General features: G+C 36.6%; 1 protein-coding gene and 1 long non-coding RNA gene across 4 annotated transcripts in view; one reads left to right on the forward strand and one right to left on the reverse strand.

The window, feature by feature from the left end:
* LOC144614183 (uncharacterized) overlaps positions 1 to 25,954 on the reverse strand; it is a 138,867-nt gene that overhangs the window by 27,038 nt on the left and 85,875 nt on the right. The gene's annotated exons all lie outside the window — the stretch shown is intronic.
* The window catches only part of ERCC6L2 (ERCC excision repair 6 like 2), a 131,790-nt gene continuing 125,638 nt past the window's right edge, over positions 19,803 to 25,954 (forward strand). Inside the window, exons 1-2 of one of the 3 annotated variants that reach the window (XM_060609876.3) lie at positions 19,803 to 20,240; positions 23,975 to 24,399. In XM_060609876.3, the coding sequence (XP_060465859.2) occupies positions 20,195 to 20,240; positions 23,975 to 24,399 (471 nt within the window). In that variant the 5' untranslated portion in view covers positions 19,803 to 20,194. The remainder of the gene's footprint in view (positions 20,241 to 23,974; positions 24,400 to 25,954) is intronic. The other 2 variants (XM_060609875.3, XM_060609871.3) reach the window with 2 other exon arrangements.

A 25,954-nucleotide genomic window follows, 5' to 3' on the forward strand; every position in this document is an offset into this window, starting at 1 on the left:
CAGAGCATGAGCACGGGAGGGGCAGAGAGAGGGGGAGACACAGAATCCGAAGCAGGCTGTAGGCTCTGAGCTGTCACCATAGAGCCTGACATGGGGCGTGAACTCAGAAACCGTGAGATCATGACCTGAGCCGAAGTTGGACGCTCACCCGACTGAGACACCCAGGAGCCCCAATAGCTAGAGAATTTTTATGGCAGAAAAGAAATTGACATTTCATAGAATTTAACATTAAACTGGGTTAGTCTATTAAAATGGTCTATTGGTTAGGTTATATATAATATAAAAAATTACATAGTTGAGAAAAGAACCATCCAAATTATCATTGGTTTATACAGTTGTATCCAGAGTCTGAAAGATACTAGTTTCAGTAAAACATGCAGCAACCCTTTGTACATGTCATTTATCACATTGGTCTATAGCCTTTTCTCCTCTACTAAATTATGATCAGCTTGGAGGGACGACCTGTTTTGAATAATATAGATGACAAAATTTGTACTTTACTCCTTTAGTAATATGTATCACTATATAATAATTAAAACTCTTTAGAAAGAAGTGGTGGTTTTCTTTTTTTACTTCAAGAATATCCACTTAGAATGTAACATACACCATGGTGACTACAGTTAATAATACTGTATTTTTCATATTTGAAAGATGCTAAAAGGATAAATCTTAAAAATTTTCATCCAAGAAAAAAAAATTATAGCTACGTATGATGACAGATGTTAACTATACTATGGTGATCATTTCACAATATATACAATGTTTTTTAAGTTTATTTATTTTGAGAGAGAGAGCACATGTGCAGCGAGTTGGAAAAGGGCAGAGAGAGAGGGAGGGAGAGAATCCCAAGCAGGCTCTGCCATGCCAGTGCAAAGCCCTATGCGGAGGCTTAAACTCAGGAACCATGAGATCATAACCTGAGCAGAAACCAAGAGTCAGACGCTTAATGACAGAGCCTCCCAGGCACCCCACGATATATACAAATATTGAATCATTATGTGTTACACCTGAAATTATTAGAATGGTATATATCAATTATATCTCAATAAATAAAAAAATAATATCCATATATATGAATGAATGCTAAGTTTTTTAGGAAATGGAAGAGAAAATGGGGACTTTCTTCGCTTAAATCACTTTGTTTTGGTTCTAGGCTTATTCTGCTTCAACATATAATTTTTTTTCTAATAATAAACAACCACGTATTAGCCCCAGCATCATATTCTCTGCTTCTTTTAATTACCGTCTAAAATAATGGCAATAATGTCCAACTTTAGCAGATATGCAAATTGTCACAGACTTAGGAACTGATATAATCTTTCCTGAAGAAAAGTAATAAAAAGGTTGATAGGAAAAGAAAAGGTAGATCCTATCATGATTGTGAATACGGAAAGACTCAGGACAATTAACAGCCACAAGAGGCATTATTGTGACAACAATGTTAAATGCAAGAAGATCTTAAGAAAATGCTTTAAATGATGGTATTATTGCAGGCTGTTAGACATTGAGAATCTGTAAAAATAAACTATATAAATAGCTAACAGAAGAAAAAGAAAAAGAAAGCCCATGTTTTTCTGCAGAAATTGAATAAATTATTGAAATTTAAGAAAGTGCTAACAGTCTTGAAAATATGAATTCTTTGGGTTTTGCATTTCTACTGTGCAAAGGTGGTATGGAGTATTTCAACCAGTCTGTCAAATAATCTATGCATAAATTGGAAAGAGTAGTTTGCCTGAAAGAGTTGCTTTATATTAACAAAAATAGTGTCCAGTTTAAAAATAAACTCATTTAACTTTTACATGCTTTTCATATTTCCCTGTTTTAATTAGTTCCTTTAGTTAACTTCTTATTAACCAAACACTGTCATTTCCCAGCTTATGCCATCTCATTCAAATATATTGATAAATATAGAGCAATGTGATAAAATGATACTTACTAAGGAAGCACAATATTATATTTGCTTTCAAAATAAACTCCTATTCATGTCTGTACATCCTGTAATGACCACAGAATTCCCTTTTACCATTGTTTCATGGTTCCTAAGGTATCACTCCCTTTAGAAACATATTTGAAAAGTAAAACTTTGGCAACCATCTTTATAAAGTACACAGGCATACTGTTAAAAATGTGAGTGTTAACATTTTAAACCATGTACAGATTCTCTTTTGAAACCGTTGCCTTGTTGAAAGAATTTAAGCAATGAATGTCCAGGTAAAGTCATCAATGATGAGGTAATGTGGTCTAAAATAACTTGGGAAAAGGTTATCTTTTACAGAAATCACATAGAATTTTATTTTTTAAATACTTTTAATGTTTTATTTATTTTTGAGAAAGACACAGAGAGACAGAGCATGAACAGGAGAGGGGCAGACAGAGGGAGACACAGAAACTGAAACAGGCTCCAGGCTCCAAGCTGTCAGCACAGAGCCCGACACCGGACTCAAACTCATGAACTGCGAAATCATGACTTGAGCCAAAGTCAGATGCTTAACCGACCGAGCCACCCAGGCACCCCAAGAATCACATAAAATTTTAGACGTGAAATGGACCTTACAAATCATGTACTCTGAAATCTTTTTCAATTGTAAAAATTTTATAATTTTTAATGTACCCCAGTATTTAATGTTTCTATCCTGTTTAATGAAAATAAATCTACATTTTTTGCATTATCTAGATGTTATTCAAATATAGTCCTCACTATTTTAACTGGAATCTTTTGGGAAAAAAGATTCTATTATAAATATGTAATGGATTTTTTGAGTTTACTTAATTCCTTGGGAAAATACATCTTCATTAGTATTTTCCTAGTTGGGCAAAAAGTCTTTCTATGGTACTTATATCAGCTAATTTTCTATGCTGCCACACTTCTAGGTAAATGAGTGAAGGGAGATAGACCAAGTATTATTTTTCAATATTTTATCTGAAATTACATTCAATTTTTAATTTAGTTTTTAAAAGTTAGTTTTGGCATTTTAAAATGTCATGTGATTAAGCCTGTATTTGATGTATTTAGTTAAAGCACTATTAACTATTGATTTACATTTTAATTTTAAGCAATCTATCTCATTCCTATAATGCTAACTTAAATTTGAGTAGCATGTTCTTGCATAGTTACAAGTAGGGTTTTATGCTGATTGTTTTCATAAGTTAATTATATATGATACAGACCTTTTATAAACACTTCTATGTTCCTAACTCTTTTATTTGGCTGTGCTTAAATTAAAATATGCTAAAATATTTACTGAAATAAAAATATGCTAAAAGAAATACTTCAAACACAACCATATATGTGTCATTAACATGCAATATTTGACCTATAAACAATAAAACAGAGTCACATAAACATATACGCATGTCTAGTAAGGTAACTGTTTTTTATGTAGTCCCTACACATGGTATTATTATATCACTTCCTTCATCATTCTACTGCTTTACCACTCATTTGGTATTTGATAGCTGTGCTGGGCTTACTAGAAATTTTGAGCATGTGAAAAAGAATCTTGGGTCAGTGTTTGTTTCTTTTCTTTCTCTCTAAATTTAAACCTTTCTAAAAATTTTCAAGTTTTGCATATTACATTTGGTTTTTCATTTACTTGCAATTTAACTTTGTGTGTGGCATTAGATAAAAATTCAACTCCATTTCTCTTCCCTGTGAAAAATCAATTGTTCCAGTATTGAAGTCATTTATTGAACAGTTCCTCCCTTCCTTTGATATTTTATCAAAATCATCTTGATTATTCTTGGCATGTTACACTTCCCCTTTACAGTCCCCTGACGAGGGGAAAAACTTTGCAGTAATTCAAAAGGGAATTGCATTAGAAGAAAGCTAAAATTTTTATCATATTAAAGTTTCATGCCATAGCATATCTCTCCTTTTGGAGACTTCCAATAAAATTTTATTATTCCCCCTACAAGTATGTCGCATGCAGTCTTAAAGATAATTATTAGCTATTCTCATATATTTGTGGTTGCTACCATAAATGGTATCTTTTAAATATTTTATGTTTTAACTTGTATTGCTGGTGTATAGGAATGCAGTTGATTTTCATAAACTGCACTTGCACCCACAAACCTTGTTGAATTCTCTTATTCTAAAAATGTATCTGTATATTCTCTTGTTTTTCGTGTAAATGTTCATATTGTTTGTAAGTAATAGTAGTTTTTCTTTTTCTTATTGTGGTGAAATACACGTAACATAAAATTTACCATCTTAAACATTTCTAAGTGTACCATTCAGTGGTATTCAATACATGCATATTGTTGTGCATCCATAATCACCATGCATCCCCATAACGCTTGTCATCTTATAATACTGAAACTCTGTACCTAATAAACTATAACTGCACACCCTTCCCTCCCGCCAGCCCATGGAAACCACTATTCCACTTTCTGTCTTTATGATTTTGACTACACTAAATACCTCATATTAGTGGAATCATATACAATATTTGATTTCTTGTAACTGGCTTATATCACTCAGCACAATGTCCTCAAGTTTCATCAGTGTTGTAGCATGTTGCATAATTTCCTTCTTTTTTAAAGTGGAGTAATATTCCATTGTTTGCATATAACACATTTTGCTTATCCATTTGTTGATCAATGGACATTTGGGTTGCTTCCACATTTAGCTATTGTCCATAACACCTACAAACATGGGTGTAAAAATGTCTCTTTGAGACCCTGTTCTCAATTCTTTGGGGTATATTCCCAGAAATAGAATTGCTGGATCACATGGCAATTCTATTTTCAATTTTTAAAAAATTAACTAATTAATTTAATTTTTTGTAGTTTTGATTTGTATTTCCCTAATGATTAAAGATTTTAAGCATCTTTTCATGTGCTTATTGGCCATTTGTATATCTTCTTTGGAGAAATAACTATTCAACCTTTTGTCCTTTTTAAATCAGGTTGGTTTTTGGGCACCTGGGTGGCTCAGTCGGTTAAGGGTCTGACTTCAGCTCAGGTCACGATCTCACACTCTGTGAGTTCAAGCCCCGCTTTGGGCTCTGTGCTATACAGCTCAGAGCCTGGAGCCTGCTTCGGATTCTGTGTCTCCCTCTCTCTCTGCCCTCTGCTCATGCTCTGTCTCTCTCAGTCTCAAAAATGAATAAATGTTTAAAAAAATTTTAATAAGGTTGGTTTTTGTTTATGACTTTCAGAAGTTCATAAAGAACTTCGGGATATTAATCTTAATATTCTGGATATTAATCTCTTGTCAGATATATGATTTGCACACATTTTCTTACATTCTTTGGGTTGTATTTTTACCCTGTGAATAGTTTTTTGATGCACAAAATTTTTATGAAGTCCAATTTGTCTGTTTTTTCTTCTGTTACTTGTGCTTTTAGTGTTATATCCAAGAAATCAGGAAGAAATCCAATGTTGTGAAGATTTTATTCTATTTTCTTCTAAGAGTCTTATTAAGTATTAAGTCTTATAGTTAGGTCCTGGGTCCATTTTGAGTGGATTTTTGTATATGGTGTTAGGTAAGGGTTCAACTTCATTTTTTGCATAGTTTTCCCAGTACCACTTGTTGAAAAGACTCCTTTTTCCATTGAATAGTTTCGGCATCCTTGTTTAAAATCATTTGGCCATATATGTGAGGGTTCCTTTATGAGCTTTCTGTTCTACTCCACTGATCTCTCATTTTGCCAGTAACACTGTTTTGATTATTGTAGCTTTGTAGTAAGTTTTGATATCAGGAAGTGTGAGCCTCTCTGGCTTTGTTCTTCTCTTTCAAGATTTTTTTTTTTTTTTTTTGGTGTTATGGGTACCCTGAAATTCCATATGAATTTTGGGATGGATTTTCTATTTCTGCAAACAAAAAAAATTGATATTTTGATAAGGATTACATTGAATCTGTATATCGCCTTGGGTACTACTGACATCTTAACAGTATTAAGTCTTCTAATCCATGAACATAAGCAGTGTTTCCATTTATTTGCCTTCTTTAATTTCTTTCAGAAATGTTTTGTAGTTTTCAGTGTACAGTCTTTCATCCCCTTTGTTAATTCTTAAGTATTTATTCTTTCTGATAGTATTATAAATAGAAATCTTTTGTAATTTACTTTCTAGATTGTTCATGTGTATAGAACGCAACTGATTTTTGTGTATTACTTTGCATCCTGCTACTTTGCTGAATTCATTTATTAGTCTTAACAGCTGTTTTCTGTGGTGTGTTTAGGAGAATGTCATCTGCAAACATAATTTTACTTCTTCCTTTCCCATTTGGATTTCTTTTATTTCTTTTTCTTGCCTAATTGCTCTGGTTAAAACTTCCAGTACTATGTTGAATGGAAATGGTGAGAGTCAGCATACTTGCCTTGTTCCTGATAGAGGAAAAACATTCAGTCTTTCACCATTGAGTACAATGTTATGTCAGGATTTTCCATGAATGGGTTTTAGTATGTTGAAGTAGTTTCCTTCTATCCCTAGTTTGTTGAGTGTTCTTTTTAATCATGAAAGGCTGTTGAATTTTGTCAAATGCTTTTTCTGCATCAATTGAGATGATCATGTGGTTTTTCCTTCATGTTGTTCATATGGAGTATTACATTGATCAAATATTGTGTGCTGAATCATCCTTGCATTCCAGGAGTAAATTCCACTTAGTCATGGTGTATAATCCTTTTAATATGCTCCTGAATCCTGTTTGCTAGTATTTTGTTGAGGATTTCTGCACCAATGTTCATAGGGATTTGGCCTTTAGTTTTCTTTTCTCATAGTGAGTTTTTCTGGCTTTGATATTACAGTTATGCTGGGTCCGTAAAGTTAGGACATGTTCCTTCCTATTCAATTTTTTAGAAAAATTTGAGACAAATTGGCATTAGTTCTTTAAATGTTTGGTAGAATTCACCAATGAAGCCATAAAGTCCACGACTTTCCTCTGCTGGGAGATTTTAATTACTGATTCAATCTTCTTACTGGTTATAGTTCTATTCAGATTTTCTATTTCTTCATGATTTAGTCTTTGTAATTTTTTATTTTTTTATGTTTTTTATTTACATTTGAGAGAGAGAGAGAGAGAGAGAGCGTGCGCGCATGAATGGGGGAGGGGAAGAGAGAGAGGGAGATACAGAATCCAAAGCAGCCTCCAGGCTCTGAGTTGTCAGCGCAGAACCTGATGTGGGACTCAAACCCCAAACCTGGAAGATCATGACCTGAGTCAAAGTTGGCACTTAACCGGCTGAGCCACCCAGGAGCCCCTATCCTTTTTTTTAAAAAAATAATTTATTTATTTTGAGAGAAAAGGAGGGGGGGCAGAGAGAGAGGGAGAGAAAAAATCCCAAGTAGGCTCAGTACTGTCAGCACAGAGCCCACAGAGCCCGACACAGGGCTCGATCCCAGGAACCATGAGATCATGACCTGAGCTGACATCAAGAGTCAGATGCTTAACTGACTGACCCACCCAGGTACCTCTCTTCATGATTCAGTCTTGGCAAGTTTTTTGTTTCTAGGAAGTTGTTCATTTCATCTAGGTTATCCAATTTTTTGGCATACATATCATACACAGTACTCTCTTATAATCTTTCCCCACTTTCATTTCTGATTTTACTAAATTGAGTTTTCTTTTTTTTAGTTCATCTAGCTAATAGTTTGTCAATTTTATTGGTCTTTTTGAAGAACCCATTTTTTTGTTTTCATTGATTTTCTCTACTGTTTATCTATTTTCTATTTCATGTACCTCCACTCTAATTTTTATTTCCTTCCTTTGTTAGCTTTGGATTTTGTTTGTTCTATTTCTAGTTCTTTAAGTTGTAAAGTTAAAGTTGTTGATTTGAGATTTCTTCTTTTTTAATGTAAGAATTTATAGTTATAAATTTCCTATAGCACTGGTTTTGCTGCATTCCATACATTTTGGTACATTGGGGTTTTGTTTTTATTATTCTCTAAGGATTTTCTAATTTCCCTTATTATTTCTTCTTTGATCCATTAGTTGTTCAAAAGTGTATTATTTAATTTCCATCATTTCGTGAATTTTCCAGTTTTATTTTTGTTATCAATTCTAACTTCATTCCATTTTAGTCAAAGAAGATACTTTATATTATATTTTGTATGATATCTATCTTTTTAATCTATTGAGAATTTGTGGCCTAACATATTGTCTATCCTGGAAAATGTTCCATGTGCACCTGAGAAGAATGTATATGCTGTTGTTTTGGGGCAGAATATTCTTTGTGTCTATCTAGTTGATTTGTTGTGTTAAGTCCTTACTTACCTTTTGTCTGGTTGTTCTGTCCATTATTGTGAATGGAGTATTGAAGTTTTTGTTCCTCAGCCTCAGTAATTTCCATTGTCCTATCTTCAAGTCTACTTATTCTTCTGGCTGCTCAAATCTGCTTTTGAATTCTTCTAGTGAGTTTCTCATTTTAGTTATTGTACTTTTCAGCTCCAGAATTTCTTTTTTTATTTTGTTTAGGTTTTCTATCTCTTTGATTTCTAATTTCTTCCCACATCATTTTCTTGACTTTCTCCAAACCTTCCTATAGTTCTTTTAGCATCTTTAAGATGGTGTTTAAAAAGTTTTTATCTTATATATCTCCCATTAGTGCTTTTTTGAGGACAGTCACTGCACATTTATTTTTTTCTTTTGAAGGGGCCATATTTTCCAGTTTCTCTTTCTGTCTTGTGATCTTTTTGGTTGAATGTTGGACATTTAAATCTAGTAATGTAGTAACTCTGGAAACCAGATTCTTACCTTCTCCAAGATTTGCTGTCTTTTATTGCTTTTGTTTTTGTTTTTTGTGGGCTGTCTCTGTGCTGAGGATCAACCTGAGGTGTAAATAATGTATTCTCAGGTCTCTTCTGAGCCTTTCCCTGGGCATGTGTGGTCAGTCTCTAATGTATACAGTTGTTTTTGGATGTTTTACTCTTTAATGTCTGGCTTCTGAAAGAGAAAAAGGCCAAAAAATGAAGCAGGGAAAAAAGGGTGGCTAGCCCTTTAAATCCTATCACTTCAGCCAGATAAGGAGGGGCTTGCAAAAATGGGGGTAGATGCAATGATGGTTGCTTCCTCTTTATACTTCTGTGATTGGAAGCGATAATCAGCAATCAGATCCGAGATATCCAACAGTCAGAGGACAGAGTCCTTTAAGTCCACCCTAGTTCTCACAGCTTTGTGCAAACTGTGTGAGGAACACATGCACAACTACCTGTTAGCGGCTGGGGGAGGTGGATAGATTGCTGCTACTGTGCTAAGATCTGAAATTGTCGAAAATTAACCACAGTTACCTGTCCAAGTCTTCCCCTGGAAGTTGCAAGCCTTCAACAAACTCTGGAGTTCCAAAATAGTTACAACAGGCAGATTCTTCCAGCTCAATTACTGCCTAAGTGGAGAGACAGATTCCTGGTGCTTCCTACTCCACCATCTACCCAGAATCCTCTCCTGAATAACAGCAGTTTCGATTTTTCCTTTCTAATATCTATAATTTATATTTAGCTTTCTTTTATTATTGAAATGACTTGGACCAATGTTAAACAGATGTGGAAATAAGTGATAATCGTGTGTTCATGGTTTTAAAAGGATCGTGTATACCATTAAGCATAGTGTTTCCTACAGATTTGGAATAGACACCTTTATTAAGTTAAAGAAGTTTACTTCTATTGCTATCTTGCTAATTTTTGTTTGAATATTATAAAATGATTTTCCCATCTACTGAGATGATCTTAGAATTTTTCTCCTTTAATCTGCTAATCAATTACAGTATTAGATTTTCCAATTTGAAACTATACTTGAAATCCTCAGATAAACTTAACTTGGTCATGATGCATTATTATTATTGTTGTTGTTATTCAGCGTTAGATTTGATTCACTAATATTTCGCTTAGAATTTTTGAGGAGCGCCTGGGTAGCTTAGTTGGTTAAGCCACCGATTTCAGTTCAGGTCATGATCTCACAGTTCATGGGTTCGAGCCCTGCGTTTGTGCTCTGTGCTGACAGCTCAGAGCCTGAAGCCTGCTTTCTGTATTTCCCTCTCTCTCTCTCTCTCTCTCTGCCCCTTCTCGCGCGCTCTCTCTCTCTCAAAAATAAACATTAAAAAAATTTTTTTAAAAAGAATTTTTACATCAGTAATCATAACTACAGTTGGCCTTGTAATTTTCATTTGTCATACAGTCCTTATTAGATTTTGTTGTCAAGATTTCACTAAGTTAATAAAATAAGTTGGGAAGCTTTTCATCTATTCTCTGGAAGAGTTTAATAATACTGAATTTATCTATTTCCTTGAATATTTAGTAGAAGAATTTGCCTATGTAGCCATGTGGATTTGGTCTTTCCTTAGAGGGGCATTTTTAATTGCTGACTCAAGTTATTTAACAGTTATAGTTTCATTCAGGGCCTCTTTTTATTTTTTGATATATTTTTAAGGAAATATATGTTTAAAAATTTGGCATGAAAAATACTCCCATATTTTTCTAATCTTTGAATTGTCTTTAGTTTTGCCCTATTTTTCATTCGTAATGTTTATTTGTATTTTTTCTTTTTCCTGATGCATTTCACCAGTGGTTTGCCTAGTTTTTTATTCTTTTAGAAGTTAGCCTTTGGCTTTATTATCACTATTGTATTTTTTATTATTCTTTCATTAATTTCTTTTCTTTATTTTTCTTCTATTTTCTTTAGGACTAGTTGTTCTTTTGTAACTTATGTTTTAGGTATAGATCATTCAGCTTTTCTTCTTTCTCAGTATAAGCATTTTCTTACTTCCTAAGTACTAATTTCCTACTAGCTTTGATGTGTGGTATTTCTTTTATTCAGTCCCAATGGATGTTGAAACAGCAGGGCCCATGAGACGAAATTAGAATAGAAATTCGTTTATTTGCTGTTCAAACCCACTTTGAGAGCTAGTTTTTCTCCATACCCTTGAAAGAAAATTAGGAAAAACCACAGAGTCTTCTTGGTATCTCTCAATAAAAAATTGTGTGGTTAGTTTCAGCCACTAGACAAACAGAAAGCCTCAGTTTAGCAGTTAAGTCGACTGTGATATTAAAATTAAGATTTCTACACTCATTCAAACCTAAATGTCTTCCTCTACCAGAGCTCATATCTGCCTCAGATGAGTTGTGTGCTGTGAAAAAAGTGGGGATGACTGCTTGTTTCGTAAGAATTATGCCTTTGCCTTCTGCCCCTACTTACTAAGCTGCTTCTGACTTTTTCAGGATTGATCCTGGGAAAAGGAGATAAAGTAAGGAACAGCAAAGGTCTTACTTAACTGCCATGAAATTGCATAGGCTCTCCTTAAACATCTTCCTCTCACAGGATGCTTTTCTCTGTTCTTCAGTCACTGCTTTACCCCTAGTCACAGGCTATCCAGGGCCCCAAATAGGGTCATCTTGAAGTCTCTGCTGGCTTCCTCTCACCCAAGACCTACCACTGCTCCAGGGGAAATGTGTATCTTTTTGTCATCTTTTGTAAGGTGGCCCCCCAATGCCTCAACTTTTCTTATTCAACTTCAGGGCAGTTAGCCAACCACAGTACTTGTCCTTAAGATTTCTAAGGTTTGAGGCAAATGCCCCCCTCCCCCATGTCCCACAAATTCCAGGGGATGCATATTAAACTTTGCAAGTGATTCCTCTGAATCCCCTTTTGTTTTCTTGAAGTGTGGGACTTAGTACTGCAATAGCCTTATCAATCTCTTTCTCTAATCTCCCATTCCCTTCTTCCAATTCTTCTCATCCAACCCTTTTGTATTGTCAATGTAGACGAGGAGTTAGGATCGTAAAATCTATGTTGGTGAATTTCTTTGGAAATATTATATGGAAGACTATCTTACATTAATATGTGGGGTTTGTCTTGGTATGGCTTCATCTGAAAGAGCCTAAAAACATGTTTTAAATTCTGCTGTACAAGTATTTTCTAATTTCCACGATGATTTTTTTCTTTGACCTCTAAGTTATTTAGAAGTGTTTTTAAATTTCCAAATATATAACCTTAAAAAAATATTTTTTAAATGTTGACTCATAACAATTCATGGGATCAGAGAATGTGATCTGTGTGAAGCAGATTGCTGGAAAGCTGTTGAGACTTGCTTGATGACACATTCATGGTCAATTTTTATGTGTGTTCCCTATGTGCTTGTGAAGATGTTTATTCTCTAACAGTAGAATGGAATATTCTATATATGTCTATTAGATGAAGACTGTTAATTGTGTGGCTTGATTCTACTTTTCTTCTTAGTTTTCAATTATTGTGAATAATATTAAAAATTCCTACCATGTTTGTGGATTTATCAATTACCCCTTGAAATTCTGACAACTTTCATATATTTGGGACTGTTAAGAGATGATGATACATTGAAAACTTTTTACCTCTTTGGCAAACTAAGATTTTTATCATTTATGTGGTTAATTTCTTTATATTTAATGCATTTTACATTAAAGCTTGCTTTATCTGATATTAATATTCTTAGCTACTTTAACTCTTTTTCTCTACTATTTCTCTATTATATCTGGTTTACTTTACTTTCAACCTTGCCTTTATTTTGTTAAGTGTATATCTTATAAGTGACATGTAGCTGGATTTAGTTTTATCCAATCTGAGTGTCACTTTTACCAAAAATTTTGACCTGTTTAAGACATTATTACTTTTACTGAAATACAAGAATTTTTCCTATTTTGTGCTATTAATTGTGCTTTTGCTTTTTTCCCTCCTTTCCTGCCTTGTATTGGATTAATTGAACTTTATTACCCACATTGTTATTATGTATAAGGAATACGTAAGAACTTATGTATACATAAGAATATTATGTATAAGGAATACATAAGAACTTATGTATTCCTTTACTATTCCATTACATATACTCTGACAACGTGAATACTCCGGTCAGTAAAATTGATCAATATCTCTTCTCTTTATCTCAACATCTTAAAGTCTTCCACTGTTATCATATTTTTAAGTTATATCTGTCCAGTGTTTTAATTTTCCTTTATTTTTTATATATCCAAATCACATCATCAGTTATAGTTTTATACAGTCAATGGTTATTTGTTCATTTTGTTAGGCTTAATCATTCTTACATTTCAGATTTTTTTTTTTTAGTTCAAAATCCTTAAAAAAGGCCTGTAGTGAGAGTCCATAGGTGTTTTGTTTTGTCTGAAAATATTCTTGTTTTGCTCATTATGATTAGGCTGACTATAAAATTCGAGGTTGATAGTTATTTTCTTTGCACTTTGAAGTTACTATCCCAGTGTCTTCTGGCTTTCTTGTTACTATTAACTGCTATCAGTTAACTGTTATCAAACTGTCATTCTATTTTAGATAGGTAATCTGTCTTTTCTAATGGCTGCTTCCAAGATTCTTTGTTGCTTCTGTAATTTTACTACAATGTTCTAACTACTGATATTTTTCTTTGTATTGCACTTAATTCATTATGATTCCTGACTGATTCTGAATTTTCAACTATCATTTCTTTCAATATTTTTTCCTCTCAGCCTTTCTATTCATTACTTGTGAAAATTCAATTCTAGCCTGCATTTCTCTTAACTTTTCTTTTGTATTTTCCATCAACGTGACATTCTACTCTGCATTTGGAGTCATTTCTTTAGATATTTCAGTTCATGAATTCTCTATTAGGGTGTGTTTAATCTGCTGTTTAATTTACCATAGAGTTTGAAATATCAATAATAAAATTTTCATTTCCAGAAGCTCTGGTTCTTTTAACAAATCTATTTGCTGTTTTCTGACAGTGTCTTTTTTTTCTTTCTCATGTTTTCAGTTCCACTTCCAAAAATATCAGTAAATATTTTAATCACACATACACAAAAACACTTGTATCTAATACTTCTGTTAACTGAACTTACTAAGAGTCTATTTCTGTTGCATGTTTTCCTTCCTGGCTTTTGTTCATGGTGGCTTGTTTTGTGCATGTTTTGCAGTTTGGGGATTGTAAATTGTTTGGGATTTATCTCTGAGAACTTTGAGGGACATTTATTTATTTATTTATTTAAGCTTATTCATTTATTTTAAGAGAGAGAGAGAGCAAGTAGGGGATAGGAAGATAAACAGGGAGAGAGTCCCAAGCAGGCTCCATGCTGTCAGCACAGAGCTGGACACGGGGCTTGATCTCATGAATGGTGAAATCTTGACCTGAGTTGAGATCAAGAGTCAGATGCTCAACTGACTGAGCCACCCAGGCGCCCTGATAAATCTTTGTTTTAACAAATCTTTGTTTTCCTTTAGAGAGCATGAGCTTGCTTCTTTTTACCAGCCTGGATGCAATTAACCTGGCACTACATTATTACCTTGGCTTGGAGTTTCCTAGATCATACAGGTTATATGAATTCAAATCCTAAATCCATTTGAGGGGATGGCGGTGGTTTCAAAATATCAAAGGAAATTCACACACACGCACACCCTGTTGGAAGAGCTGATGCCAAGACATCTTCCCCCATTTCTGCCGTCCAGATTTTCTTCTACCCAGTATTTCGCTGACGGAGTGGCCTTTCAGGGCGTCTGATTTCAAATGAGGGTCTCAGTTACAATTTGTGACCTTGTAAGAGGTTAAGATCATGTCTTCTGTCCCCATAGGACAAATAAAACTCAGACCTTTTCTGTAACTGAGATGGGCAAATGCCTCCAGGACAGCAGTGGCATAAGTGTCAGCTTAAAAAGCTGGTTTCCAGGGGCGCCTGGGTGGCTTGGTGGGTTGAGCATCAGACTTTAGCTCAGGTCAGGATCTCACAGTTTGTGAGTTTGAGCCCCACGTTGGGCTCTGTGCTGACAGCTCAGAGCCTGGAGCCTGTTTCAGATTCTGTGTCTCCCTCTCTCTGCCCCTTTCCCGCTCATGCTCTGTCTCTCAAAAATGAATAAACGTTAAAAATTTAAAAAAAAAAAAGCTGGTTTTCAGTTTCCTCCTTATTTTTGGCCTCTGAGTATTCTACATTTTTTTTCTGCTCAGCCAGCAATGCATTTTGAGTATTTTTATAAAAGTATTTCAATCTGCAGGTCTTGGTGTTTTGTTACAGGATTTTTAGGCTTATTATATGACATGAGATATGAAATATTATAGGAAACAAACTCAAAAGTTTTAACTTTTCAAATCTAAAAATATCTTCTGTGAAATAATATTTATATACACCTATCATATTGGAATGAGAATGAGGAATCATGTTCTAGTCCTGACTTTGCTATTTGCAACCTTGGGGAAAATATGCTAATGTTTCTCAAACTATCTTATTATCTTTAAACATTTTCTTTTTTTAAGATTTTTTTTAAATAATCTCTACATGCAACATGGGGCTCAAACTCATGACCCCAAGATCTAGAGTAGCATGCTTTTCCAACTGAGCCAGCCAGGTGCCCTTCAAATTACCTTACTATCTTCAAATTAGAACATTGGATCAAGGGATGTCTGAGATTTCCTCAAGTTTTAATGTTAAATGAGTCAATGAAGTAAAAATGGCATTGGTGAAGACTCAAGATGTAACAATACTCATTATATTCCTAGTACTGTCATTTACTACGTATCTTTCACTACACTTGGTCGTCTTAAATTGTCCTTCTGTTGACCCAGGTCTTTAGTTGTTTGTTTGTTTGTTTTTTCAATTGCAGTTACCCCCCCCCCCCCCCACAAAATTTACCTTCTTAATCATTTTTAAGTTTACAGTTCAGTAATGTTAGGTATATTAATACTGTTGAATAATGTTGACTTTGAAACTTCAGGGTGTAGATCATTTATTGGTAAAGAACATATCTATTTCTACCATGCCTAGATGAGTAAGAACAAGAAATTACTCATCTCTTCTCCCTTTCTTTCCCTTGATACAGTGGCTGGAACATTATATCAAGGGAGAAATGCTACAACTTAAAATCATCTAACTAAGAATTTCTTATTCAAAGTTTTCATATTGCTATGGCCTGAATGTTGGTGTACCCTCAAAATTCATATGCTGAAATCCTAATGCCCAATGTGATGTCGCACACATATGTGGAGTATTCATGAATAGGATTAGTGCCCTTAAAAAAAGAGATACCAGAGTTCTCTGGCCCCTTCCACCAGATGAAGATATACCAAGAAGTTGCCAGCTATGAACCAGGAAAAGGGGCCTCATCAGAACACAACCATGCTCACTCATGCCTTCATCTTGGATTTCCCAGCCTCCAGAACTGTGAGAAATAAATTCTTGTTGTTTATCAGATATCCAGTCTGTGGTATTGTTACAGCAGCACAAATGGACTGAAACACCTATTTTTTTCTTGAGCCCTTCTGATTAATTAACTCACAATTTTGGAGGTTTATGAACCACATATAGATATATGTTCGACTTTTGCAGTGTAAGCATAAAGAAAGACTTTTTGGTAAAATATTAGAAGGTTTAATCACCTTTCTCAAGGGCCTCTTTGATATCTAAGTAATATTCTTTTTAAATGTCTTTGTTATTGTCATCTGTGCTGCTTCTCTTTTTGTTGTTTTTGTTTTTGTTTTTTAATATTTATTTCTGAGACAGAGAGAGACTGAGCATGAGTGGGGGAAGGACAGAGAGAAAGGGAGACACAGAATCAGAAGCAGGCTCCAGGCTCAGAGCTGTCAGCACAGAGCCCATCGCGGGGCTCGAACCCACAGACCACGAGATCATGACCTGAGCTGAAGTTGGGCGCTCAACCAACTGAGCCACCCAGGCACCCCCTCTTTTTGTTTTAATAGGCTTAATTTTGCTAGATCCTTTTTCATTTTTTATATTGGCTTCAGGAATTCCCAAGTATTTCCCAAGACTTTGAATTTCACTTTGCAGTGATTAGTATTACAGTGTTAGATGTTTATAACATCAGCACCTAGACAAGGATGTCATTGCAATGGCCTCAGACAACAGCCATTGTTACCTGGGAGAAGGGATGTTTAAGGATATCTAATTTTGTGAAGCATCTAATTCACTAAAACATATTTAAAAAAATTTTTTTTCTTTTTGATGTTTATTTATTTTTGAGAGAGACAGAGACAGAATGCGAGTGGGTTGGGGCAGAGAGAGAGGGAGGCACAGAATCTGAAGCAGGCTGCAGGCTCTGAGCTGTCAGCACAGAGCCTGACGCGGGGCTCGAACTCATGAGCTGCGAGATCGTGACCTGAGCTGAAGTCGGACGCTCAACCGACTGAGCCACCCAGGCGCCCCATTAAAACATATTTTTATGTCATGATTTTTTCTGCTTCACTATGCATTACAAACATGGTGGTGAGGTTAAAAAATAAATACTCAGAAACTGAAGACCCCTCTTCCTTTGTTAGTCACAAGAGTATTCCTTCAACCAGATGATCTCTTTCATTAAAATAAAAATTTAGGGGTGCCTGAATGGCTCAGTGGGTTGAGCATCTGACTTTGGCTCAGGTCATGATCTCACCGTTCATGAGTTTGAGCTTCGTATTAAGCTCTGAGCTGACTCAGACCCTGGAGCCTGCTTTGGATTCTGTATCTCCCTCTCTCTCTGCCCCTACCCCACTCACACTCTCCCTGTCTCTATCAAAAATAAATATTAATACTTTTAAAAAATAATAAATAAAATAAAAATTCTGGGGCACCTGGATGGCTCAGTCAGTTAAGCGTCTGACTCTTGATCTCAGCTTAGGTCTTGACCTCAGAGCTGTGAGTTTAGGCCCTGCACTGGGCTCCATGCTGTGTGTGGAGCCTACTTAAAAAAATAAATAAATAAAAAATAAAAAATTTACTTCTGGTTTTGTCTTACCACTTGATTTTTAAAGATCAAGATCTTAAATTAGTAGACTTCTGGAAGAGTAAGTATTACACAACTAGTTATTTCAGTGGGGGAAAACATCAAACTTCTCTGGTAGTTGTAAAAAGAAAAAGTAAGCTTGGTTGAAATTTCCAATCGCCATTGATTTTAGAAACAATTTTGAAAAGAGTTTAAGTATAACAGATGTATTTCATCAGTTCCAAGAAGCAAATTTTTTTCCTATGTTTAAAAATTTCTAGGGAGCACCTGGGTGGCTCAGTTGGTTAAGCGTCTGACTTCAATTTAGGTCATGATCTCACAGCTTGTGGGTTCGAACCCTGCATTGGGCTCTGTGCTGACAGCTCAGAGCCTGGAACCTGCTTTGGATTCTGTGTCTCCCTCTGTCTCTGCCCCTCCCCTGCTCACATTCTGTCTCTCTCTCCCTCAAAAATAAACACTAAAAAAATTTAAAAAAAGATTTCCAGTATCAGGATGCATGTTAAAAATTAAGACTTACAATTTATATAAAGAGCAGTTTTTCTTTTTTTTGGCTGTACCTAAATAATATGCCTTACAGTCCATGGTGTTTAAATTAGAATGTAGTCTAAAATTCTAATCTAATAGATTAGAATAAATCTAATAGCTATACTACCAAAATATTAAAATTAGCCAAAATATTAAAATGAAGCAATGCTTATGCAGAATCATGCAACGTTCAAGAGGATGCATTCCATCAATAACATTAATAGCAATCCACACATTCCTTCCTATGACCAAGTACTTGCTATCATAGGTGAGGACACTGAAGCAATGAGGTTAAATGACATAACCTCTCCAGATGTGTGAGGGCCAACATCTCACACACAGTGGATGAATTAGATGTTTTTCCTAGATATAAGGTTTCTGCCTGTTGGTAAACAGAAACAAGTGCTATTCTAGATGAAGGGTTTTATGAAAACATACTAATTATTTGTATCTCTCAAAGAATAGTTATCTATTGCGGAGCAAACAGCCATATAGCTTTCCTCATTTAGACCCTTTGGTAGGCAGAATAATGAGCCCCCCAAAATGTTCACATCCTAATCTTGGAACCCATGAATATATTACTTTACCTGGCAAAGGAATTTGTGATGTAATTGAGGGTACAGTCCTTCAAATGGGAAGATTATCCTGGATTATTCCGGTAGCCCCAATCTTGTAAGAGCTCTTAGGATCAAAGTATTTTACCCAGGATGTGACTATGGAAGGGTCAGAGAGGTGCAACAGCTCTGGCTTTGAAGATAGAAGGCAGGTGGCAGGAATGTCTAGAAAGGCAAGGAAAGGGATTCTGCTGGAGAGCCTCCAAGAAAGATGCAATCCAGCTGATTCCTCGATTTTAGCCTCAAAACACCCCAGTTAGACTTCTGACTTACCGAAGTATACCATAATAAATTTGTCTTGTCCCTAATCCTTCTGGGCTGTTTTAAGCCACTAAAATTTGTGGTATAAATAAGCCGTATCCCCTAACTTGTGAGTAGCGTGCTGCTCTGATGATGCTTTTACAAACACAGCCCGAAAGTCGACCTAGTGTTTTTCCATAATGTGTCACACAAACCACTATAACTAGACAGTACACGTAAAAACACTTTACCTTTTCATAGTATTTTTTAACCTTTGTCTTCTACTTATGGCATGTGTTGCTGGTTTTGCACTCAGGTTACTTAGGACTGTATTTTATTTACTGTGTGACCCAAGAAAACGCGCTGAATGTACTCAGCCTCCCGTGGGTGCCGTGAAGCGTCAGCATCCGGGTGGATGATCCACCCGGCTGAGACAGCACTCCAGGAGGGAATCACTCGCCACCTCAGGTTCCAAGGCGTGTGCATACACGGGGAAGCACCAAACATAAACCAGCAGGCCACGATCGCGGAGCTGGTCTCCCGCTATAGGTCTGCCCTTAAAAGACCACGGTAGGTGTTTGCCCACCTTTGTCTTCCGGCTTCCTTGTATCCCGCAAGCTCCGCGCAGGGAAGGAAAGCCATATTAAACTTCGCGATAATTGCAACTGTCGCGAACCTTTCACCGGCTTCCCGGAGCAAAGATGGCAGGCAGATTGCTCCGCCCTGTGAACCAAGATTTTGTTATCGCGAGATCCCAATGACAGTTCAGGAGCCTGATCTCGCGGGATTTTCCGACTTAGGGTTGGAAATTGCTGGGGAAAGTAGAGACAGGGAGGGCCAACTGTGAGAGGGAGGGTGAGGGGTCCACTTGCTGGCTTGCTGTTCCCCGCTACCCCCCCTGGCCGAATTCGAGACGACTAGGTGAGCGCCGCCTTGCCAGCCTCCACAGCGCCCTCCGGCTCTGCCGCTGCCTCGGACGACGCCATCCCTTCTCTCTAGGGCCCCACCTGTGCTCCCTTTTGTCCCGCAGCGTCGCACTTCAGGGGGGCGATGTACGGAGGGCTGCAGGAAGTGGTCTTCCCGCCTGCCGCCTCCTCGGGGTCCTCGGCCGCCTGTTGGGTGTTATACGCAACCAGGCCGCCCAGCCCCTCCCCTTGGCCAGATGGATGCCTCTGTCCCCAAGCCTCGCGCGGAAGCCGCCGGCAAAGGTACTACAAGCTCCGAGCTCACCTCTCCGCCCAGACGCCTGTCTTTATTGCGCCGGGTTGGACCCATTCCTGCCAGTTCTCTTGGGGTTGGGGTTTTACCCGTGGCTCTTCTGAGTGGCTCCTGGAGCCTGGGACCAGATCTTTGGGACTTGGTGTTGAGAACCTGGACTCTGGAGTCAGACTGGATCTAGTGCTGGCTCTGACAGTTGCTGAGAAACTTTGGGCAGTTTCCTCATCTGTAAAATTGAGATCATTGCTGAGTTCTTGTGATGACTAAATAAGATGGTGTATGCAAAGCACTTAACGTGACCCAGCTCTGGCCCATAGTAAGCACTCAGTAAATATATGGTATGTTTATTCTTTATCCTTGTATGCCCCACTTCTTAGCGAATGGTAGAAATTTGTAACGTAGGTGAGTAAAGGTTGAGATACCCAGTTCACTTTATTTCACAAAGAGCTTAATATATGATGTACTGAGTCAGGGCCTTACGGTCAACCTTTAATGGGCCATCAAGAGAGAGTTTAAAGAGGGTGTGGTTATCTGCCACAGGTCAAAAGGGATGCCTTCTTGCCCCCCAGATTAATAGCTTTCATTATTAAAAGTGATACAGTAAAAGCTATCAGATACTGAATGCTGTGCCCAGCAATATGCTGATTGTTTATCTACATGCTTTCCTTTGAGGAAGATATCGATCTAATTAAATAGATGAAGAATTCAGAGCTGAAGTTTAGAGGTTTATACAACAAGCCTCAGCTCTGAATGCTGGGAATTGATGACGCTATAACTCAGGGATCACAAATATAAGTGCACATAGAAGCCTGGCAGATGAACTAAGTAATGAAGCTGCTGAATGGAGCTTGTAGGGACTGGGATGCTCATCTCTCAGTTAAAAGGGGCAGGGACCATTCAGTTCCAGGGACTTGTTCGTCCATGTGTGAATGGTACTGGTGGTAGCTACAGGGTTAGATTGCTTGGTTCAAATCCAGGATCTGCCAGCTTTTAGCTGTGTAACCATTGGCAAGCTGGTTAGCCTTTATCTGTTTCACCATTTGTAAGATGAAACTAACAATATTACTTACATGAACTAATGAAAGGGTGGTGGTGAGGCTTAAATGAACTACTGCACATGCCTGGCACACATCAGTCTTCACATATCAGCTATATGTATTTGTTAATTCTATAAGTATTTGAGATTCAAACATTGTTCTAGGTGCCCAGGATATAGCAGTGAACAAAGTTAAGTCCTTGCTCTAGGGAACGAAGTTGAGATAAATAACAAACATTTCATATTTTTCTCTGAAAATGGAATTAAGCAGGGTAAAGTAAGAGTGGTGGCAAATGTTATGTTAGGTTCAGTGGTCAGAAAAAGCACCTCTTAGGAGATGTCCTTTGAGCAGAGACCTGAATGAAGTGAATGAGTCAGTCATTTGGGTATTTTGGGAGAGTGCAGGTAGAAGGAACAGAAAGAATGCTCTGGGGCCCTGAGGTGGGAGCATGCTTGCCATGGTTGAGGAACAGCGAAGAGGCCAGTTTGGAATGAAGGACAGGAGGAAACGAAGTTAAAGATGACTTTCCAATCCAACAGGAAATCCTCCCAGTTTAAACTATTTGTTTTAGAGTTTGATACAGAGAGATTCCGGCCTTCCCTCAAACTAGCCAGGCACATTTGTTTATGTGTTTTCTGTCCCTGCTTTTGTGTTACAAGGGTAGGAGACAGTATAGTCTGCAAAACTAAAATAACAAATAGCTAAAATTTGACTCTTTACAGAAAAAGTTTGCCAACAGTTGTTTTAGAGAGGTGGTAGCATGATGAAGGAAAGTGATATATTTTGAGGTAGAACCAGCAGGACTTTCTGAGGTGGTGAATGTAGGTAGTAATATAAAAAGAGGAATAAGGACTGGCTGAATGTTTTCTACCATGACAAGTTGGCTAGGTGATGATGCCATTTAACGAGATTAGGAAAGACTAGTTCTGAGTAAGGTTTAATCATTATTTTTGACATTGGTTTTTTTCATTTTATACCTATTGTGTGGTACAGTATTTGGCAGATAATTGATGTTAAAACATACGTTGAATAGTACACACATTAATGACTTAAGCCTAAAAATTAGAAAGCATTTTCTGGATAGGCAACCAAATCATGTGAAACAGAAATGTGTTAAGAATTGCTATAGGGGTTAATAGAGGTTTGAAGGCTCAAACAGTACTGTTATAAAAATAGAGCCCACAGATCTGTCTGTTAGCCCTCTACGGTGGATCCAGGTTTTAGTTTCACGTTAAACTATGTTTTTAGAATTGTGTGACAATTCTCAAATTGTTTGGATCCAAAGATCAGAGTAGGAGAACAGATTTTTCTTGGTGTACTTCTGATATGTAAAACAACCTTACCAAAGTTGGTAGGAATAATGACTTTACTTTTGAGGAACAATCGATGAGGAATAGCTTAGTGAGCTATTCATGCTTAAGACTGTATAGATATACAAGTCATATTATAATCATGAATGTCATAAAAACCTAACAAGAAATCATTGGAAAGACCCTAAGAAACTACCAATAATCATCTGATTTCAATAAGAAATATTTGAGAGGGGTACTTGGGTGGCTCAGTCAGTTAAGCATCCAACTCCTTGATCTCAGCTCAGGTCTTAATTCTGCAGTTAAGATCATAAATTCAAGCCTGGCATTAGGTTCCACATTGGGTGTGAGGCCTACTTAAAAAAAAAAAAAATTCCTATTATTCATACACTTGTAGCCATATAATTCCTCTGGAGTTCTTGTTATAAGAAATTCCATTTAGAAAATTATTTTTACTTTATTTCCTCTATTCATATCTTTCAATTATACTAGCTGTATGCTCTAAAGATATTCCCCTCCCTAGTCATAGTGCTGTATTTTCTGAATAGAAAATAAAACAGAAAGCTGTACAATTAAGGATGGGATAAATACACATATAGAAAGGGGTCAGAATTTTCAAACAGTAATAGAATCTTAGCAGAAAGAGATCTTAGAATTCATCTCTTTTTTAAGAACTGGAACCCTTCAAAACCTAGAAGGGAAAAAAGCTGTGACAAAGCTGGCACACATAACTTTGTAGTTGAACTGGAGATTTCCTTGGTTAGTTGTATACAATTTCAAGCAATGGTTTAGAAGCAGCAATATTGATGAGAAGAAGAAACAGCTGTCTCCAGAGAAAGGCGATGGGATAACTAAAAAAGCAGACACAAGAATCACAAAAGTATTGCTGTCTAGAGGATTTTAGCTTACTCATTATCAAACCCCGTTTACTATTAGTCTATCATATCATGAATAATATATATAATGTTCATGAATCATCATGAATATCTCAGTCAGTGGTTCTCAACCATGGCTGTGAATCAGAATCACCCTTTGAATTCAACAATCTCTGCCAAAGTAATAAAACCAGATGCCCATGGCCCATATCTGCTAAACCACTGTGGTTTAGTGTTTAAGCATGTTTGAGGAGATTATGACACACAGCCAGGGTGAGAACAACTGGAAATAAATTATATACCCTTTATTCTGATTTTTATAGGAGAATATCTGATAATATATTTTAGGAAGATATCTATATGTGTTATAACTTATCTTGTTTCAGTAATTTGGAAAGGGTATTTGTGTGAGTTACATTTTTTTTCCTCATAGCAGTGGTTAAATGGGGGGTTACTTTATAAGTTAGATTTGGAAATTTTATTTTCTTCTGTATTATTACAGACATATGGCATCCAGGAGAAAGATGTCTTGCCCCTTCTCCAGATAATGAGACACTTTGTGAAGCAAGCATAAAATCTGTCACAGTGGATGAAAATGGGAAATCATTTGCAATCATCTTATATTCAGATTTTCAAGAAAGGAAAGTACCTCTTAAAAGAATTCATGAAGTAAAATCTGTTAAAGATTGCTCCAGGAATTTTATATTTGATGATGAAGATTTGGAAAAACCTTATTTCCCAGACCGAAAATTTCCATCATCTGCCGTTGCTTTTCCATTATCTGAAGATGGAGACTCTATTCCTTATACTATTAACAGGTATTTGAGAGACTACCAAAGGGAAGGAGCCCAGTTTCTCTATGCACACTTCATCCAAGGAAAAGGATGTATTCTTGGTGATGACATGGGACTTGGGAAAACAGTACAGGTATTTTTTAAAATTACTTTATAATTAAAATTCATTAAAGTCATTTTATTATGTCCATGAGTAGATACCATATACAATTCTTTATTTGTACTCCCAAATCTTATAATAGCTATTTTGTGTGTGCCTATGTTTCTCACACACTGGACAGGAAAGTTCTCAAAGTTAGGATGGTGTTTAGTCATTATTTTATCCTCAGTACTTATTTAGTATCTATGAAATACATTATTGAAAATAATGATTTGGTATAACTTGACTTGATTTTACCTTTGGTAATAGTGGTACTAAGATATTTAAAATATATTTAAAATAATTGAACTTTCTTAGCAATACTGTATGGAAAGAAGGTATTCTGACATTTGTTAAAGTTACTAGCATAATTATGTTGATTTTCTGCAGGACTTTTATGTATATTGTTTAGAGTTTATCATATCAGAAGTTTCTTGATCTGGGATCCCTGGACCACTAGGAGTTCTATTGGTGGACTTCAGAGAGGCTTCCTATTTCCCCATAATATGTGCCAGAATTTGTAAACTTCTATACTTTTCTTTTTTTTAATTAAAAATTTTTTTTTTGTTTTTTTTTAATGTTTGTTCAGTTTTGAGAGACAGAGAGACAGAGCAGGAGCAGGGGAGGGGCAGAGAGAGAGGGAGACACAGAATCCGAAGCAGCTCCAGACTCTGAGCTGTCAGCACAGAGTCTGACCTGGGGCCTGAACTCACGAGCCATGAGATCATGACCTGAGCTGAAGTTGGATGCCCAACTGACTGAGCCACCCAGGCACCCCTCTTTTATTATTTTTTTTAAGTTCATTTATTTTTTTTGAGAGAGGGTGTGAACAGGGAAAGGGCAGAGAGAGGATCTCAAGCAGGCTCCGTGCTGCCAGCGTGGAGCCCCACACGGGGCTCAAACTCACAAGCCATGACATGACCTGAGCCGAAACCAAGAGTCAGACGCTCAACTGACTGAGCCCCCCAGGCGCCCCTACTGATGTACTTTTCTTCAGAGGGGATATATGCTAGTTATCTATTGCTGTGTAACAAGTTACTCCAAAATTTAGCAGCGTACAGCAGTACACATTGATCATTACTTTCTGTGGGTCAGGAATTCAGGTATAGGTTAGCTGGGTCCTCTGGCTCCACCTCTCAGAAGGCAGCAGTCACCTCAAGGTTGGATTAGGGAGGATTCCCTTCCTGGCCACATGGTTGTTGGCAGGATTCGATTCACTGTGAGCTATTTATTGGTGAAGGCTTCCCTTGGTTCCTTACTACATGGGCCTCTTTATAGAGTTTCTTATAACATGGCAGCATGCTTCATCAGGGAGAGCTAGAGGGTAAGAGAGAGCACTAGTAAGACAGAAGTTGTGGTCTTTTGTAACCTAATCACACAAGAGATAGCCCTTCACTTTTGCCAAATTTGCTTTTTTATTTTTTATTTTATTTTTTTAATGTTTATTTATTTTTGAGAGAGACAGAGATAGAATGTGAGTGGGTTAGGGGCAGAGAGAGAGGGAGACACAGAATCCGAAGCAGGCCCCAAGCTCTGAGCTATCAGCACA

The sequence above is a fragment of the Panthera onca genome, chromosome D4 (genome assembly GCF_046562875.1).
Source record: "Panthera onca isolate mPanOnc1 chromosome D4, mPanOnc1 haplotype 2, whole genome shotgun sequence".
NCBI lineage: Eukaryota > Metazoa > Chordata > Mammalia > Carnivora > Felidae > Panthera > Panthera onca.